Source organism: Ctenopharyngodon idella, chromosome 17 (genome assembly GCF_019924925.1).
Source record: "Ctenopharyngodon idella isolate HZGC_01 chromosome 17, HZGC01, whole genome shotgun sequence".
Classification (NCBI taxonomy): domain Eukaryota; kingdom Metazoa; phylum Chordata; class Actinopteri; order Cypriniformes; family Xenocyprididae; genus Ctenopharyngodon; species Ctenopharyngodon idella.
The window spans coordinates 12,763,199-12,782,695 of NC_067236.1; the positions used below are offsets into that span (position 1 = coordinate 12,763,199).

The 19,497-nt window shown below is 37.7% G+C and overlaps 1 protein-coding gene across 3 annotated transcripts in view; it reads left to right on the forward strand.

Annotated features, from left to right (window-relative positions):
* Positions 1-1,450: 1,450 nt before the first annotated feature.
* The window catches only part of si:dkey-16j16.4 (uncharacterized), a 34,856-nt gene continuing 16,809 nt past the window's right edge, over positions 1,451-19,497 (forward strand). Inside the window, exons 1-3 of one of the 3 annotated variants that reach the window (XM_051869331.1) lie at positions 1,451-1,594; positions 1,844-2,068; positions 18,575-18,656. In XM_051869331.1, coding sequence (XP_051725291.1) covers positions 2,000-2,068; positions 18,575-18,656 — 151 coding nt within the window. In that variant the 5' untranslated portion in view covers positions 1,451-1,594; positions 1,844-1,999. Of the gene's footprint in view, positions 2,069-18,574; positions 18,657-19,497 lie in introns of all 3 variants that reach the window. The other 2 variants (XM_051869333.1, XM_051869332.1) reach the window with 2 other exon arrangements.

Below are 19,497 nucleotides of genomic sequence, written 5' to 3' on the forward strand. Positions count from 1 at the left end.
GTAGATCTACTGAACTCGCATGAACTGTTTTAAATATGTTTTTAGTACCTTTATGGATCTTGAGAGAGGAAATGTCATTGCTGTGAATGGTCTTACGGGTGTGGAACGACATGAGGGTGAGTAATAAATGACACTGTTTTCATTTTTGGGTGAACTAACCCTTTAACAAAAAGCAAATTATTTGTTGAATGTTTATACATACATACATACACACGCACAACAGATAATGTTTACTGTCTTTCTATATACATACATACATAGCTAGCTATACATACATGCATACATATGCAGATGTACTTCCTGTTATTCTTGCTGGAGCTCTTCATCAGTGGTCGGTCATACAGCGCCTCCTATTGACAAACTGCGGAATTGATATCATTATAATACTTTTTTTTTCTTTAAATACATTTTTAAAAGAGTGTTTACTTCTACCAGAGTTCATTTGGAGTTTAACACCATTTTAATGCAAATAAAAAAGAGTTCATGCCAGTGTCCTGTTTTCACTGGACAGATCCTTGTCAAATCTCCCATCGTTCCTCTATCTATTCCCCTAATGGAACATACAAATTCTAGGTCTGAACAAGTCAAATGCAAAACTTCATGGCCATACTAACTCAAAATATGCATTTCAAATGATGTCAAATAGAGTTTAAACTGCTTCATCTGTTATGTATTAAGTTTAAGATTAAGCAATAGTCCTATTGACTAACATGACAAAAAGCCACGGGCAACACATTCATTTTTAAAAAGACAGTGCCCTCTAGTGGTCATATTTTGTTCCTACATTTCCCTCTTCTTCATGAGGAACTGTCACATGAGAATTGAAACCAATGACAAAAAGTACATAAAAGGCAATAAAAAAGATGTTAAGAAAATAATGTCTTAGCGCTATTTTAACACAGTGTGGTTTGCTTGAAGATATGTAATCTAATATCTCATTACACAGACCTATACTTCATTATATATATATATATATATATATATATATATATATATATATATATATATATATATATAAGACAAGGTAAGTGCTAAGACAAAAAATAAAATAAAATAAAATAAAAATACTTTAAAAAAAATATGTATATCACTGTGCAGCATCAACTGAACTTTTAACCTCACCCTCTTCTGTTTTGTCTCTTCAAATGACACTAAATCCATGTGAACTTTAGATTTACTTTGGCTGCTAGCAACACATTAGAACTGCCCCACAAAAAGAAAATTGTTCTTGCAAACTTTGTACAATCGAAATATTAAAAAATAACAATACTGTAGTGCATCTAAAATGAACCTGCAGATTAGGAGTGATCTACTTGTGCCCAAGAAATGGAGCACACTTGACCCAGACCCTGCAAGCTCTTCATATTCCTTTAAGATGTTACTGTTCCGCCTCCTTTTAGAACGCAATGACATCATCGGTTTAAGCAACCAATGAGAGAGAGCGACGAGCATGAGCTAGAGAGAGTAGTATGTGTAGTGCGCATACGTATGTGTGTATGTGTGCGTGTGTGCGTGTATGAGTGCGATTGAGATTCTATGGAGGCTTTTTCTTAATTAGACACACTTCAGCTTCATCGTCCATCTGCCGTTTGGAGTAAGATTAACGTTGATTTTTACCCATGTGGATTTTGAAAACGTTTTGATGACGAATGTCACTGTCGCTTATCAATTCAGCACAATACAGGACTTAGTTATATTTAATTAATTTGCCTTCATCATAGTGATGGATGTTTAGACCAAGTTATGAGACTTAACTTTAAAAACAGATCGGCTCCTTGCTGCACGGAGATCTGCTGTTGTTTTGGCACTGGGAACTCATAATCGTTGTTTATCTGTGTTTCAGCCTGAGTTTGTTTGCATGGAGCTGAACATCTTTGAATACACAAATTGACTGTTCTTAGAAAGAGCTGATCGATCCAATTATGTATCAAATAGATATGAATCTGTAATTTGAAGAAGTGATCTTAAACAAAGCCAAGAACAATCAAAGGAGGGCAGAATGCTGAAGACCCTCACTAAAAAGCTCAGAAGACACTCTCTAAATGAGATCCATCCGTTTCAACTTAAGGTAAGTCAGTTAATAATTATATTAAAAACGTATGTAAGTTGTCTGTAAGGACACTAATACAAAGTACCCTTAACTTAATAACTGGCCACACTTTACAATACGGTGTTACTGTACATAAATAAGCACTGAATAATACTAATGATGTCATGAACTGATTGTAATCACACTATTTATTTTTGTAATAATTTTTAGTAGCACATACATGAACACTGTAATGCAAAGTGTTACTGTAAAGCTTTGTTCCACTTGAATACAGAAGCTTCCTATATATCATATTTATGTCCCAGTGTACTACAGAATGTTTAAGCTCAAGGTGGATTTGTTACAAGGACTAGTTTTAAAACCCACTCATTCAGACTCTTGTGTATATTTACTCAAGTGATCACACACACGTACCCTCGAAACTGGAAGTTCACAAACAACATGAAAAGATGCCCTCAGAGACTATCGGAAAATTGATATGTGAAATAAAATCCTTTATTCGAAGGATAAACTAAAGGACCAGACTTCTGAGTTAAAAGTTTTAGCAGGAGAAATCATGATGGCATCTGGCTTACGCCATCTTGAAGAACAGTCTTAAAGTAATACAACACCTTTCTGGAATCCATAAATACTTGACATACTGAACCCAGTGCTGGCTCTCTGCTGATGCTGCATTGTTATAAAGTCATAAATTGTTCATAAATGCACCACACCAACTTTTATTGAAGGCACTGGCATGTATGCCTCTTGTTTGAGCACATGGTTCCACAAAGATGTCCACTTCTTGGTCCATTCCGTGGGTCACCGCATGGCAGTTTTCAGGTTTTTCCTATTAGACTTTTAGTTGATTGATCTGACCAACTGCTTCTTTCAGTTTCATTATTTCTCATGAGAGTTGTACCCTTAAGCCATATGTTTCCTTCCTGGTGAGTTGTTATCTCCTCAAAGGGAGGTACTGTTTTTGGCAATAACAGAATGGAAAGCTACTTTAAAACCGATGAGTAATGAATGAAATTGAATAGCCTGCTATAAAGGTGTTACCGGCTTGTCTTCGTTATGAGGAAGAAGAGGATGAATATAAGACATATATTTAAGTAGTACACATATAGCATACACAGTATGCACTGTATGTTTCCACATGTCATTTCAAACCTCTGACTGTATGTTAGAATTTTGTTGTTGTTGGTGGTGGTGGTGGTGAACTATCCCTTTAATACATGATTCTGGTCTTATTGTGCAAGATTCATTATCAAGATTCCAAAGAAAAAAATAACTTGCTCTGCTTCTGAAATGATATTCCTTTTGGCTGATGTCAACTAGGCCACGTGGGTTTGGTCTATTTGTTAACGCTGCTAACCAGTTGATAAATAGCTAGTTCACTGTTGTAGGTAATGCAGCCTTTTTCAAAATCTTGCTAATAGTTAACACATTAATTTAATGCTAATTAATGTTAATGTAATAAAGGTTAAGGCAATAACGTGGACAGATTAGAAAAAGAAGAGTTACCATTGGGATACAATGAGATGAGCACTGACTTCAACCCAGTCAAAACCTCCTCATTTCAAAACGCTCTCTGTCCACACTAGCATTTTCAAGCCTTTCCAGAAGTTGCTTTTCCACATTAGGGATGTGGTAGGGATGTTTCCACGATGGGCACCGGGTAGTTATAGGAACTCACTTATAGGAACTAGTCACAAGGGCGGTCCCCAGAGAACTAAATGTTCCCCTAGGGCCATTTTCCTGGTTGCATTCACACCGCCAGTAGGAACTCTGAAGTGACGTAAGCCGTCTGACAGCGACGTCATTTAAGCGCGTCATTCAAAAACGTCAACAACTCCGTAGCGTTGGTCATCTATCGCTGTTTTCCATGTCCATGGAGTTAGCTCGTCGAATAAGTATATGTGAACTGTGTGTGTTTGCACGGCTTTTTAAAATGGCGGGTGCCAGTGTTTCTTACGGCATGCGTTTGGCCAAACAGTGTACACCTACGTCACTGGTAGTTCCTGTTGTGCTGGGTTAGACTCAAATCTGAAGTAGGAGCTAATTTAGTCCCCCCATAAGGCTTTCCTATAACTAAAATCGTTCCTAGTTCCTGCTGCGCGAACACACCAAAATACTTTTCTAATACGCAAATTAGAAAATGTTCCTCTGGTGCAAAGGCCCTATTGAAACTACTGAAAACACTTCAGTCACCTTATTGTGCATGCTCAAAACATAATAAAAGCTCACTGAAATAATAGAGAGAGATCAGACATAATAAATTACTCACACCATTCTTCTGGCACTATTATTTTATTAGCAAAATATTCCACCACTCACTGGTTACATTCAAAATCGCTATTTCAGGTCTAATACGCAATTGTTTTGCTGCAGGACAGCTTTTTTTTTTGTGTCATATTTTTAGGAATGTTATATGAAGACTATACAAAGTAAAATGTATCTTTAATAAGCCTATGAGCATGTATAGCAGTCACAACATTCCCAGTACAACCATAGATATATATTGGTACATCATGTATCACATGATTAAACATGTTTAATCATTTTCAAGTTCCTCAATTCTCACAGTCCAATTTATCCAATTGGGAGAGCATCTTCAAAAAACATTTTCTTTGGACAAAAATGGCACCTCAGTGTTGACAGAAGACCAAAACTTAGATTAAAAGTTGCATTTTCAAGTTAATTCAGATTAATGTGGATGTAGTCTTAATTGACTGTATTCTGGTTTCTAATTCCCACCTTCCATGATCCAGTAAGTTCCTTATTGATAAAACAAAGTTCTCAAGTTTTAGCTTTAGATGTGATAATTACAAAACTACAAAATTACGATCTAACATCAAAAACATAGAGATGTTCAAAGTATATGGAAGTCACATCAGTGGCTATGCATTGCCAAAGACTGTTATTCCTGTACCAGCGGACACGTGTCCTGATCTCAGCTTGACCCTATGGCTTACACTAATAAATACAATTACGGTGGTTGGAGTGTGGCCTTCTGCCAGAAACGTCTTTGACACTGCTGTGTTGCTGACAGAAGCTGTGTGTGTATAAGTGTCTGTGTGTGTCATGTTTGAGTAGATTTAGTAGACCACTGAGAAGCTTTAAAAGAAATTTGAAATTCCTTGTGGAAGTGTTCCACAGACACAAGCCAGAAGAAAAATTGAGCAATGGCCCTTTCACATGACGAGCATCAGGGCTTAAATGCACCTTTCCACACAAGTATCATGCACAGCTTTGGCCTCCACATGAAAAGCATTGCAGATAAAGCCACAAAAGTATGCGTTTGCCATGCATTAATTTGCATAGGACATGTAATGTCCTATATAATATAATAATTATCAACTAAATGTCACAACATACCTTTAATATTTCACGTTGACATTAAACTTTGAGTGTTGTGTTGCAACTTTTGATCTCAACACACAACTTGCTGTCCGCAGTGATACTTTGCTCTGTAGAGCGCATTGGGGAATTTTGAAACAAGTCATGTGGAAGGGCCTTATTAGATAAAAAATACAGAAATAGTATTCAAATGTAAGTTAGGGTACATCAACAATGAAGCAACATTGTATGAGGACATAAACAGACCTATGCCAATCCTGAAGTTAGAGTCACTCAGAAGTCTCCTTCATGCATGAACACACACACACACACACTCTCACACAAAGCTGCAGTCATCATGGCCCCTGTGGGATAGCATGTTTGTTTGAGTCTTGAAACACTGTTTATTGTGTGTCTTTCCTGTGTTTGAGTTTAATAGTGTGTCGTAGCCTTTTACTTGATCCCCCTTTGATGGGTTTGTTCTTGTGAACTGGTGCAGAAATTGAAAAACGCAGCTGTGAGTGTGTGGCTATTTTTTTACGCATGATCTTAAATTGACCGTAGAGGACTTAGCCTAAACACTCCCATGGTTAGCAGACTGCTCCTTGTTACAAAAGTGCATTTACTAGTTTTGCAAGACTCTGTTGGAAAGTACAGCACTTTATCAGATTCATGTAGTCATTCATTTGCAATCTACAAAACATTAGCCAACCTTCATAAACTTTGTTTTATATTTACACACTAGCCAAAACGGTCATTGGCTTTCTGTCAGTTGTGCATGCTTAATGTAAAATGTCATGAAACTTATGTAGGGACAGTTGGCTTTAATCACACACTCACCTAAATCCTATTGCCAAACCATGAACAGTTTGTCAAATGTTTGCATTTCTATAAGCCAGAAGGGAAAATACTGGAAATTCTAGCCCAATGTCATTTACATGTTGGCCAAGCACTTAATCTTGCAGTCAGTCTACAGAAAGTTGTATTCTTGTGGTTTTAGTCAGCATGAGAAAAAGGTATTTGGCAATATCAAGACGTAAGCTAAGATTAGCTAAAGGCAGAAATACAAATGTACTTTGGCTTTTTGGGCTGGAGTAGATTTTATAGGCCTTTGACATAACTGGCAGCTTACAGTAGGACTGCTGTTAAGCACGCATGTCATTGTAATTAGAAAAGCATTATCAGATATTTTTGTCAAGCGTTTGGTATAATTGTCTCATTAATTCCTTCTGTTATTTTTCTAATTGCAACAAAACTTCTTTCAAAACTGATAGTTCTGTTATTGCACTGGGTGAAAATGTGAAACATGCAGGGTTGTGGCTGGTAGTGATTAGGCACTTTCTGTTGGACATTGATAGCATTCAGCTGTGGTTGGTCATAATTATCATCAGTAAATGCTGAAACTTGTGAAACCCTCATGAAGTGTTACAGTTGAAAGCACATGAAATGCATAAAAAGTTGCTTGTTTCAGAAGGGTTATGTTTAAGAATCATATCAGAAGATATCTGTTAAAGTGGTAGCTCATTCAAAAAAATGAAAATTCTGTCATTTACTCATCCTCATTCTGTTCAAAAAGCGGCTTTTTTTTTTTCTGTTCCACATAGATGGTTTGAGAAATGTCACAGTGTAGGGTTTTTTTTCTTTTTTTCCCCCTGGACTGGTACATTGGAAGTCAGTTCTAGCCCAAATTTGTGCTACTTTTGCGTTCCACAAAATAAAAACGGTATACTGATTTGGAACGACATGAGGGTGAGTAAATGAGTGATTTTCATTGATTCATTGCTTGTGAATCAATTGAGGACAAGCAGAAATGTTTCATATGACATCTAAAGCCATGCATTGAACACTACTAGTATGGAGCCATAAGGGTCAATTTTTTGAAATTGAGATTTATACATCATCTGAATGCTGAATAAATAAGCTTTCCATTGATGAATGGTTTGTTAGGATAGGACAATATTTGGAAAATTGAAAAACTATTTGAAAACCTGGAATCTGAGGGTGCAAAAAAATCAAAATATTGAGAAAATCACCTTTAAAGTTGTCCAAATGAAGTCCTTAGCAATGCATATCCACTCACAAAAATACATTTTTGATATGTTTACGGTAGGACATTTACAAAATATCTTCATAGACCATGATCTTTACTTAATATCCTAATGATTTTTAGCATAAAAGAAAAATCGATAATTTTGACCCATACAATTTATTGTTGGCTATTGCTACAGATATACCCATATATGACTGGTTTTGTGGTCCAGGGTCACATATTGCCCACAAACCCTTGAGGAGATGAATGTTAAAGAGATGTTTTTGGCGGTTCCCTTTCAACTTTTTAAGGTCATGATGTTGATAAAATTTATGTATGAACTTATGTAAAGATTTGGAACTTTTTTGAATTAAAAAACAAAACAAAACAACATTTATATATATATATATATATATATATATATATATATATATATATATATATATATATATATATATATATATATATATATATCTGGTCTCTGGTGTAGTAGGTGGAACCATTGAAGTACATTTTTAGTGTGATTTATAAGGATGTGAATTGGGATTTTTCCATCTAAAATGTATTTTGATTTATGAGACTGGTGTGTTTGCATGCATATAAGTGTTTAACTTTAAAGGGTATGGAAGGAGTAGGGTGGCATGTTACAGTGGTCACACTTAATCATTTGCTGTCTGGAACACACATGATCTACACACGCAGACAAACACAGACCCTGGCCATGATTACAGGACCAACCACCATCCTAAACTGTTGAGCAGATGGCATAGCTAGAACTCATGGCTGTGACACACGTGTTGACGCCCAGTATGCAACTCTCACCTACCGCCCACTACACAGCATACTGCTTTGACATCACAGACACCATTAAAACTCTTAGAGGGACTCTCTCTGAGGGCTGTGGTGGAAAATGGGTTGGGACTTTTTTTAATCCATTGATTTAGCCATCAACATTAGGAGATTTTTATGGTTTTAACTCTGTTGCTGCGTAATAAGAGACTTATATCAAGTGTGCCCTTTGGGAACGGGCCTAACACTTTTACATCTCCGTGGGGTGACCCATTTTTCAATTTGCATTTTTCGGAAGGTTGAGCACCAACTTTGATGCCACAGTGCATTCTTTTTTGACCTAAGCACTGTTGCTGACTTCATGACAGACTACCACCCAACAGTCTATGCTCCATACATCACCAAATTGTAGACAGCAAGGGCAATTTTGGACAAGTTCTGGTCTCCATGGGTTGTGGATACATTTTTAAGGAATTTATGCCATTGAATTTGACATTTGCGAAATTATGGGTTAAATAAAATTTAAACTATATCTGAGGCATCTGTGGTCTGTTGCTGATTACCATAGAAAATAATGTGGACTCATACCTAGTTTATGATAACCCGTGTTTATAGCAGTGCACTTAGAATGTAAGCATTGGAAGCCTAGCAGCAAAATATGTGGAGGTTTTATAATCAGAAATGTGAAGCTCATATTTTTGTTGACACAAATTCTTCAGGTTAAGACAGTAGAGCTATAAAGTTAATTTGGAGAAACTTGTGGTTATGCATTGCATTGATAGCATTGTCACATCACTTCCTAGTGTCCTTCCATTGATATCAATGAAACCCTTCCCCTTCCTGCCCTTGGTCAACAAATAGATAGTCCCACCCCAAATTCACGCCAATGTCAACGTTGCCGTTTTGGGCACGTCCAACCCGATTTCATTGGAAAAAACCCAAAATGTAAAATAGTTACCAATTGCCATTAGATTGTGTTATCTGGTTCTTTTTGATAGAGCTGCAGTCCCACAAGCTTTTTGGGGAATTTGATCTACAAAAGTATTGGTTACACTTTATTTCGAAGGTCCTCTTTAGACATTCTACTAACTGTAAGTAACTTTGCAACTACATGTTAACTAACTCTCAGAGTGTTAGTAGACTGTAGTCGTAGACTGTTAGCACACTCTAAAAATGCTGGGTTGAAAATGGACAAACCAGCAATTAGGTTGTTTTAACCCAGCGTTCTATTGACTATAATTAACTTTGCAACTACAAGTCATCTAACCCTCATTAGAGTATTAGTAGACTGTCTGCTAACTGTTTATTGTGATGGTGCCCCAACAGACGTTCTACTGACTATAAGTAAATTTGCAAGTACATGTCAACTTATTCCAACCCTAACTCTACCAGTCTACTAATACTCTACTAACTCTCTTATGAGAGTTAGTAGACATGTAGGTGCAACGTTACTTACACACTTTCAACAGAGTGTGTTAAAGAGACCATCAAAATAAGGTGAAACCGTATCCACACAGATGACATGTTTATTTGTTGTAGCTTATCCGTGGACGAAATAGATGCTGAACACAGTCAAAACATGTCATCGGTGAAGCGCTAATTAAATGTCTGTTTCGGTCATTAATTTTCGGCTCTCCAAAACCATTTTAGCCCGAAACCAAAAATAGCTGTTTTGGCTGAAAATTTTCGGTAGTATTAGGAAAATATCTTAAGTGGACCATTGAAATAAAGTGTTACCAAAGTCATTTATTAATTAAATCATTTCACCTTTAGCAACTGTAATAAAGGTCAACAGTAACCAATCTGATCACCTCTTATTACAGACAACTGCAAAATCAGGACCTATTGACATGTTACAGGACACTTGATGGATAGAATTCAGAGCACTCTTACTTACATATTAATGTGCGTTTATTTTCATCTGTTTTAGGACAAATGCCTAGGTGCCCTCATAATGACGTTAAACTGTCACGTAATTGACCTTTGAGCATTATCACACTAACTCATTTGTGTGCCAACAGCTTTCTGAGCTGATATCATATTCACACACCCTCACCAAAGCCTGTAATCCATGACCGTCATCACTGACCCTAATCTATCCCACACATTCAAATGAGAACAGCCAATACTAATCCAGCAGGCCATGACAGCAGTGGCACCTCCCAGCCTCTCTGCTTTGCAGGATGGCACTGTAGACCCTGAAGCTACAGGCCAGCTTATTATGTTACACATACAAACACATTGACAACCCTGTAATTTACGAGCTCAAACAAGGCTGGAGGACACAGAGAGAGCAAACCATAAGCTATGCAAACAGCTCTACCTGCAAGAGCAGTGCATTGTAGTCAGCATCAAACCCTCATGCAAACGCTGTTTTGGTGCGTATGTTAAACGGGTCATGCTAGTTTATGTCGTAGAAAATGTCTGGGATCAGTTTTAAACTGGATAAACTCAGGCATTCCCTGTCAGGGATACCAACAACACTTTCATATTAAAGGGTTAGTTCACCCAAAAATTAAAATTCTGTCATTAATTTCTCACCCTTATGTCGTTCCACACCCGTAAGACCTTTGTTCATCTTTGGAACACAAATGAAGATATTTTTGATAAAGTCAGAGAGCTTTCTGACTACCCTATACACAGCAATGTCATAACCAATTTCAAGGCCCAGAAAGTAGTTAAAGTAGTCCATGTGATTACAGTGGTTCAACCTTAATGTTATGAAGCGACGAGAATACATTTTGTGCACAAAAACAAAAACAACGACTTTATTTAACAATTTAGTTGATTCAGAAGGCCGGCTCAGTATTGCTCGATGCTGTACACGTGAGCACCACAACGCATGTGTGTGAAGCTGACGCAGGAGCTGGCCAATAATGAGCCGGCGTTTTGACATAGAACCCGGAAGCACTGCACTGTGTTTACGACGTGAACAGGAGAATGACGGAAGAGAAGAAATTGTTGAATAAATTTGTTATTTTTGTTTTGTTTTTGCACACAAAGTATTCTCGTCGCTTCATAACATTAAGGTTGAACCACTGAATAACTATGAACAATAATTATAATGATAACTCTATTAGCATCCACACCAGTGGACAATGGGCACTGCGGTTCTGTTGCCTGCTTGTTTAAGCTCTGAAAGCTGGATGGATTTTGATTGACTGTCAATGTTTTTATCATTTATCACCTGGAAAAAAAACGTTCATGGTACCATAGTAATATTATGATATTCTTTGAAGTATATCATGTAAATACCATAGTACATGAATATGGTATTCATTCAGTGCCATGAATTAAGCATCATGGTATATCTGATACCTTCACTGTCATAGTACTTATTTGTAACATTTTTTTCCCCCAAATTGTACTTCATGTTAGTGAAAATGTTGTATTCCCCGAGATGAAGGAAAGATGTAATCCATGTGTAAGCAAATCAGTTCAGGTCCACTGCTTAAGACATGCAAATGCAGAGGGAACAAGCTGGGCTATAAACCACCAACCGTGTGATTCACACCTACATGAGTACAGCTCCCTTGCAGTCATGTTAACAAACAGTGCTGTCTATGTTGGTTTGATTTAACCTTATGATTATGTTTGTAACATGTACATTAGAAAGAACTGCTACAAATGTATGCTTACTGACCGTATGCACACCCCAAACAAAAATGCGGCCCTGTGCTGTGGTGCTCTTATCATGTACAGTTACAAAGAGAAACATTCAAGCACAGCCACATTCCTGTGTTGCTCACCTGCCCTACTAAATTTGTATGTCAGTTATTCAGATGAATAATCAGTTTCTGAATGAATGTGCTGCCTGTTTAATTCAAGTTATGCAACTCAAGTCATGCTTGGGCAAAGTTAAATAGTGATAGAGAATTGTTGTATTCTTTCATATTCAAATGTATATTTTCAGCATGCTTTACATCCATAAATTTGGAAACTAGCATAGTACTTAATTGATATATACAGCTGTAAAATATTATTAGATATTATAATACTGTTGCTAACATACACACAGCTGCTCGTATTACTCAACAGTTGGTGGTTTGGTGGTTTGTTGGTTTATTGGTGTATCTTGCTTGCCTCTGAACCTACCACCACCTATAGCATGGTAAAAATCATTAACAATATGTTTGGACTTATTGTTAGGAATATCTAAAAATAGTACCATGCAAATTCTGATGGTACATGAACTTGTTTATCACTCGGAGTACCAAGTATTACCATCTAATACTATTATTGTGCCATGGCATCGGCCGTGGCGCTTTTCTTTTAAGAGACACAGTTTCCCTTATTATTATGTTAAAGGTCTGTAATGCTTTAATTTGAGAGAGATTCACTAAAACCTGCTTCTCTTGTAAATGAAATTCAAAAGCGTACTGTGAATAGCATTTAAAGGTATTCAAAAAATCATAGCATGAGAAAAATGTTGTTGGCTATCTTCAAAGACAGTGGTATGTGAGCACTGGCGTGCTTTGAACTACATTTTTTACTAAGCGAAGATGATGCCTAAACAATTATTTGAGGAAAAACAAGCTGTGCTTTCATTTCTGTCCAAAACCATAGTGAATAGCTTGATGGGTAATTTGACCCTGATGCTGATGATTTTGACAATAGCTCTGTCAACATATTTTCACTTAAACACATGCATCCCATAATCTCCTGTGAAGACATTGTCATCCCATCTGGGGGTGGTTTCCTGGGTAACAGGCCTCATGCTGTGCTGCAGTATTTAGTTCAGTCACTCAGCAGTATGTGTGCATGTGTGTTTATGTGCGTAGGGTTCCATTACTAACCAAAATAAGTCAATCATCTTTTACCCTACAAGACATTATCTCTATGCCTTGAATCTGCATCAATGAACAGAAGAGTTGAACAGACCGGCAGCAACACATACACCAATGAGCCAAGACGTTATGACCACCTGCCTAATATGCTGTTGATCCTCCGCGTGCTGCCAAAACAGCACCGACCCGCAGAGGCATGGACTCTACAAGACCTCTGAAGGTGTCCTGTGGTATCTGGCACCAAGACATTAGCAGCAGGTCCTTCAAGTCCTGTAGGTTGCGAAGTGGAACCACCGTAGATCAAATTTGTTGGTCCAGCACATCCCAAATATGCTCAATTGTATTGAGAGCTTTGGAATTTGGAGGCCAGGGCAACACCTTGAACTCTTCATCATGTTCCTCAAACCATTCCTGAACAATATGTGCAGTGTGGCAGGGTGCGTTATCCTGCTAAAAGAGGCCACTTCCACCAGGGAACACCAATGTCATGAAGGGGTGTACCTGGTCTGCATCAATGTTTAGGTAGGTGGCACATTTATAATGTTCAAATTTACATCATCGTGAATGGCCAGACCCAGGGTTTCCCAGCAGAACATTGCCCAGAACATCACAGTCCCTCCACCAGCTTGTCATCGTCCCTGGTGCCATCACTTCTTCAGGTAAACGGCACACTCGTACACGGCCGTTCATGTGATGTAAAAGAAATCTGGACTAACGGGGCATTCACACGGGGCATCGATGCTTGATGGTGGGCGTGTCTGATGCTTGGTGCTGATGTGACCGTCTTAGTGACAACAGCCAATCACATTACTTCCAGCTTATTTATATGCTATGCTATGCTAGGTGTCATTCAATGATAAACTGAGTACACGGACACAATACAAGCACAATACACACCATATTCCAGGCTAAAGAACCGGATGATTACCCACTGCATTTTTTCCATCATTTTGATGTTCCTCTATTTTCCGATGTTGCCTGAATGCAATTGGCTAGCCTCTGCGCTAGGGTATTTGCATAAGGCGATCTGATTGGCTGACGTTGGCGCTTAAAGTTGTCCATTGCAGGCGCTTTCAACGGCGAGTAGGGGTCATCATACGCATTCTGATTGGTCTGCGGCTACGAACCCCCATACGACTTTGTGTTGTGATACATTCCTCCCATTACCATCATTAAAATATTGTGTGACCACAGTACACCTTCTGTTGGCTCAGACCAGACAGCCTTTGTTGCCCTCATGCATCAATGAGCCTTGGCGCCTTACACCCTGTTGTTTGTCCCTCCTCAGACACTGTTGGTAAATTCTCACCACTGTTGACCATGAGCAACGCACAAGCCTTGCCGTTTCAGAGATAATTTGATCTAGTCGCCTTGCCATAGCAATTTAGCCCTTGTCAATGTCATTGAGATTCCTACTCATTTCTCCTGCATCCATCAAGTTTATTATGAGAATCGATTGTTTAATTGCCATCTAATCTACCCAGAGCTTAAAATGTGGCCTTGTTAAATGTTCAATGATATTCACTTCACCTGGGACGGGTCATAGTGTTTTGGCCGATCAGTGTACACAGAGCCTGTTTTTCCTGTTGTGTACTACTGGAACTGCTGTTTCCTTTTTTAGCAGTTTTTTGTGTATGCCCCCGTGAGATCCTATCAGAGCTTTACAGTTCAGCCAAAGAACCATGCGGAAGTCGACTTAGTATCAGTGATGTTTTCTCTTTCAACACTGAAGTGAATTGAAACGAGGCTGTATGTATGTATGAGGACACTGAGGGTCTATTGATTGGTTGTCCCCATTGTCAAGGTCACTTGCCAGCGTGTTGTTCAGGGCTTGTAGCGCTGGCATTGTCACCCTCTGCCTACTTGAGAAAGCTATGACAACGAGGTCGGTGTGTACAGTAAAGACACACATGTGTTAGCTATAACTTCCTAATCATATTTGCTTTATTGGAATGGTAAAACAGCTTTTAATAAATACTTTTTACTGTACCATCATAAAGTAAACCCTGTCAGAGTGAAACAAGAACACAATGTTAAGGTTTATTTTTCAATATTTACAGGTTGAATGTACATTACATTATACATGATATAAATGTATACATTCGTACATAATTGCATACAAATTAAAAAACCGGTTTGATAATGCTATACGCAGTGTTTGAATTTCTGGTTGGCATTTTTGTTCTAGTGATTACTCTTTGTTGTCACAATACAGCCTTGCAGTAGGAGTAGGAGTAAGAATCTGCAGGGAGATATATTATGATCCTTCACTTAATTGTTTTTCATTCATCATTTGGCTTCAGGATTTGGACAGTTTTCTGCTTTAATCGTAGAGCCATAGAAATAGTGTTAACAAAAGACACCTCAGTATTAGTTTAAAATTATTTGAGGGAATAGCACCTTGTTTCCAGCTCTTTTATCATAGGTCCTTGAAGTTGTTGTCTTAACCATATGTACATTTTGGAACAGCCAAGTTGATTAAAAACTTAGAGGATTCAAATTATGTTTTGCTAGAAACTTGTTTCCTAGTTAGGACAGTTTTATTTTCTAAGCTAGTTCTCAGTTTTTATTGTGGTCGAGTAGAAATTTTAACGTACACTGAGCTAATGCAGAAGTCGGCTTCTCACAGACTTGATGTGAGAGTGGTGGTCAGTCACTTTTTTGCACGAAAATTGAAATAAAATGCAGATCCTTACCTTTAGACACAGTATATTGAGGAAAGAAACACTTTCATTTGCTGTGGTTTCATTTGAAAAGTATGGGAGCTAAGTTTTTGGTTTTCACTAACAAAAATGAACAAATCCACTACCTTCAGTGATAAATTTCAAAATAGCTGACAATTCAGTTTTAGCCTTTTTATTTGTTGAGTATCTGTTAGTTACTTATTAAAAGGCTGCGCTTTAGCAAGCATATATGACAAATAAATGGTCATTACCATAAACCTGCCTGATTATACAGGGTTTCTTGAACTAACCTGCTGAAAAAACTATTTTGATAATATATCGTGTTGCACATCTTTGATACAAACACACTGCAACCTACTGCGGATAAATATTGTTGAACCTTCACTTGTCAGTGTGTAATACTGTTTTGCACACAGAAATCTCAGGTGTGATATTTCTGCAACCAAACTTAATTTTAATTTTTTTTTCTCATGTTAATGTGATTTGACTTGGGTGTTCCGTACACACATGGAACAATAAGGGTATTCACTCCAGTTTGTAAAGGATAGGTCCGCCATTTTTCAACTAGCTTTTTATTGTTACATTGTCGGTAGTGTATGTAAATTAACAGTATGTACTCTTTCTCTGTTACCTGCTCCATATATTCCTGTTTATTTGTCAGCAAAAGTCTTCGGATGACACCAAATGCATCATTTTGCATCAACTGAAAGACTTTTGACTGCTCCAGGTCTTGTTGTTAAAACTACAAATTGAACTACAGTCGGTGGTGCCAAAATCAAAAGTGCATTATGGATTTTTGGTAAAATGGAATGCAACAGCATTTTTTTTCTGTTTCTCTTGTCATCTCATTTTTTCACATTTCTACTGCATAGACAGCCAAGTTTTATTAAAAGCCCATCTTACCATTAAAGAATTACCCCTTTTAAAGGTGCAGTAAGCGATTTCTCGAAAACACTGTTTTGAAATCAACCCAAACAAACACACCCCTCCCTTCATTGCTCCGCCCCCAAAATGCATGGACACGTAATGCAAGATTGGATGTCACTTTATCATAGCTGAAGCGAAGAACAATAATGGTTTGTAAAAAAAGATAAAGTAAAGATAATGGACGGTCGACAAGGAAGCTCCAGACAAACAACGACACTCAAAACTGTCCTGTTACTACAGCTTATATTACAACAACAGCATATCTTGGTTCTGTGAAACACAGCAAAACCAATGTTACTCGCGTATGGAGCAGAAACAATGCAATCTCTATGTCCGTTTTCAGGCCTTACCGTTTATGTCTCCATCCAGAGCTGTAAAGCATTTCTAACCTTAACATGGGTCTTAAAGCTCTTGCCTGATCATTCTTCTTTTCTCTTTTGTAATGTCTCTCAGCCATCTCTCTCTACAGTCTTTCTTCAGTTCAAATCTCCCTCTTGCTCACTCTCTCTCCTCCTCCATCATGAGTGGACACGCCCCCTACTTTCTCATAAATCGCTTACTGCACCTTTAAGTATGGTTATCACCCATTAATCTTGTGTAACGCCCCAGAATGCAGTGTGTAATTGGCAGAAGTTTCCAAATACATTAGAATATTAAATAAAAATTGCCAATGGCTTTTTACAACCAGAGACAGTGTCTGGCAGGGGTTTTGGTGGTGAGGAATGGTAATTTGTGGTGGCTTTGAGATTTGAGACAGACTGGATTTCAGTGAGTGGAAATGGCTCTTCTGGGGGCCCTGAGCTGCCGTGAGATCCTAGTGCCTGTGAGAAAGAGTGACACATTTGAGTCATTCAGTTTCTCTCACTGTTTGCTTAGTGAAAGGCAAAAGAGATGAGAAGAGAAGTGGTGTGTGTGTGTGTGTGTACTTGAGAACAGATGGCAGCTGGTTAGCTGGGCTTAGACAAGGTAATTACCGTGCACTGTGTTACTTAACTCTTTACTGGTGCAATCTGTTGGGTTTTGTCCCTGTTCCATACTTTTGTGCTCTGATAGACTTCTAAACAATTTTGCTCTTAAAATAATCTTGTCTAAATGAACTAGCACACTGAGACTCAGCTAAACTTTCACAGCGATTGGTGTTGTGGTATTGGGTGTGCCTCTTGTTTTTACTTCTCTTAACTTCACGCTCTGTTTCTTCTTTTCACACTTTCGGATCTTTACTCAAACAGGGAAACAAGGAAATGCATACGCTGAAGTTAAATTGAAATACACTTTATTTGGCAAGTGGGCAGATCTTTTCCGTTTTATCACACATTCTAGTCTAATAACACCTTTCTCTTGTCTCAGTTGAGGTGTAAATCGTTAGTGCCGATCCCTGTAAATATTGCTCCTACTTGGGGTTAGAGATTTTAACTGGGTATTAAATGTTGTGCCATATGTAACATGGGCTAAAAATGGGATAAAAGTCCCATAGACTTGCATCTAGCGAATAGATTCTTATGGAGATTTGGCGGTGAGTTTTTATCACTTAGGCCACTTAGAACTTGCAAGCAACCACAGCACAACTTGCTAAAAATGACGCCGAATACCTTAGGAACCACATAGCAATGTCTGGCAACCACCCATAACACTCTTCTATAATGAAGGAAACTTTTGCATGGGTGATTTTCATTAGAAGTTTCTTAGTAAACAGATAATCCCTTTGTTTAGGTTGGATTGTTTGCAAGAAACATTCAGCACTTACAGCATAAGTTTATCTCACCCTTTGGTATAAAAGGTTTCCTAAGAAGTTGCCCAAGTGTTAGTCACTGGTCTTGTTGTGATAGCAAATAACAAGCAATACTTTTATGCCACTAAACTAAAATACAGATTCATGAATAACCCTTCCCATTTGTTTGTGTGAGCTGTGGGACGTGACTATCTGAGTATACTTGTTTGTATCATGGTGATTCAGGTTTGTTTGACCTTTGCTTTGCTTTTGAAACAGATTTCCTACCATGGCAGTGAGGAAGGGGGGGAGAGTGAAGACTCAGAAGGTGAAAACCAAGAGTTGGCACAGATCGACAGAGGTATGTGTATTTGTTTTTTTGTTTTTGTTTTTTTGTTTTTTGCCACATGCGTATACCTATAGCATACAGGGCTTCAACAACTAATTGATGAAATCAAAGATAATACATAGAAAAATACATTTGCTGTTATGTTCTTAGAAGCAAGCTTTTCAGTATTGCAAAATTGTGCCTTGAAAGCAAGTTGAAGTGTTTGACTTTATTACCATTCAAATAATTAACAAAAAACATAAAATGTAGTTTTTAAATGAAACAAAATTAAAACTCTATGCAATGCAACTATGCTATTATTTATATCTACAGTACTGGGATTACTTAAAGGGGTGGTTCATTGCTTTTTTAACTTTAGTTAGTGTGTAATGTTGCTGTTTGAGCATAAACAACATCTGCAAAGTAACGACGCTCAAAGTTCAATACAAACGGAGATATTGTCTTTTAAAGAATTCTGTGTTCAAGGACTACAACAAACGGCTGGTAGGGACTACAACAAGCCTCTTCTCGGGTTGGTGACATCACTTGTGATGGTATTTGGCCTTAAAAAGTTGGGTTCGGGCGCCAGGGGTCAAAACCACTACACTTATTGAATTAAATTCATCATTAGAGACACTACATATAGGGATGACATTATCAATTCTATTATATGAATCAAACAGAACAAGGAACCACAAGAAAGTTGATTTAAAAGTTTTCCATTCAAGTTCAGTTCCAATCATATTACATTATATTACAATTCAGTACATCATATTCAACGCAAAAAAAAGAAAAAAAGAGAAGAAAAACAGCGGAAAAACAAATAAATCGGCAAATAATGGAATAATTCAGACAATTAAATGCATTGCAATAA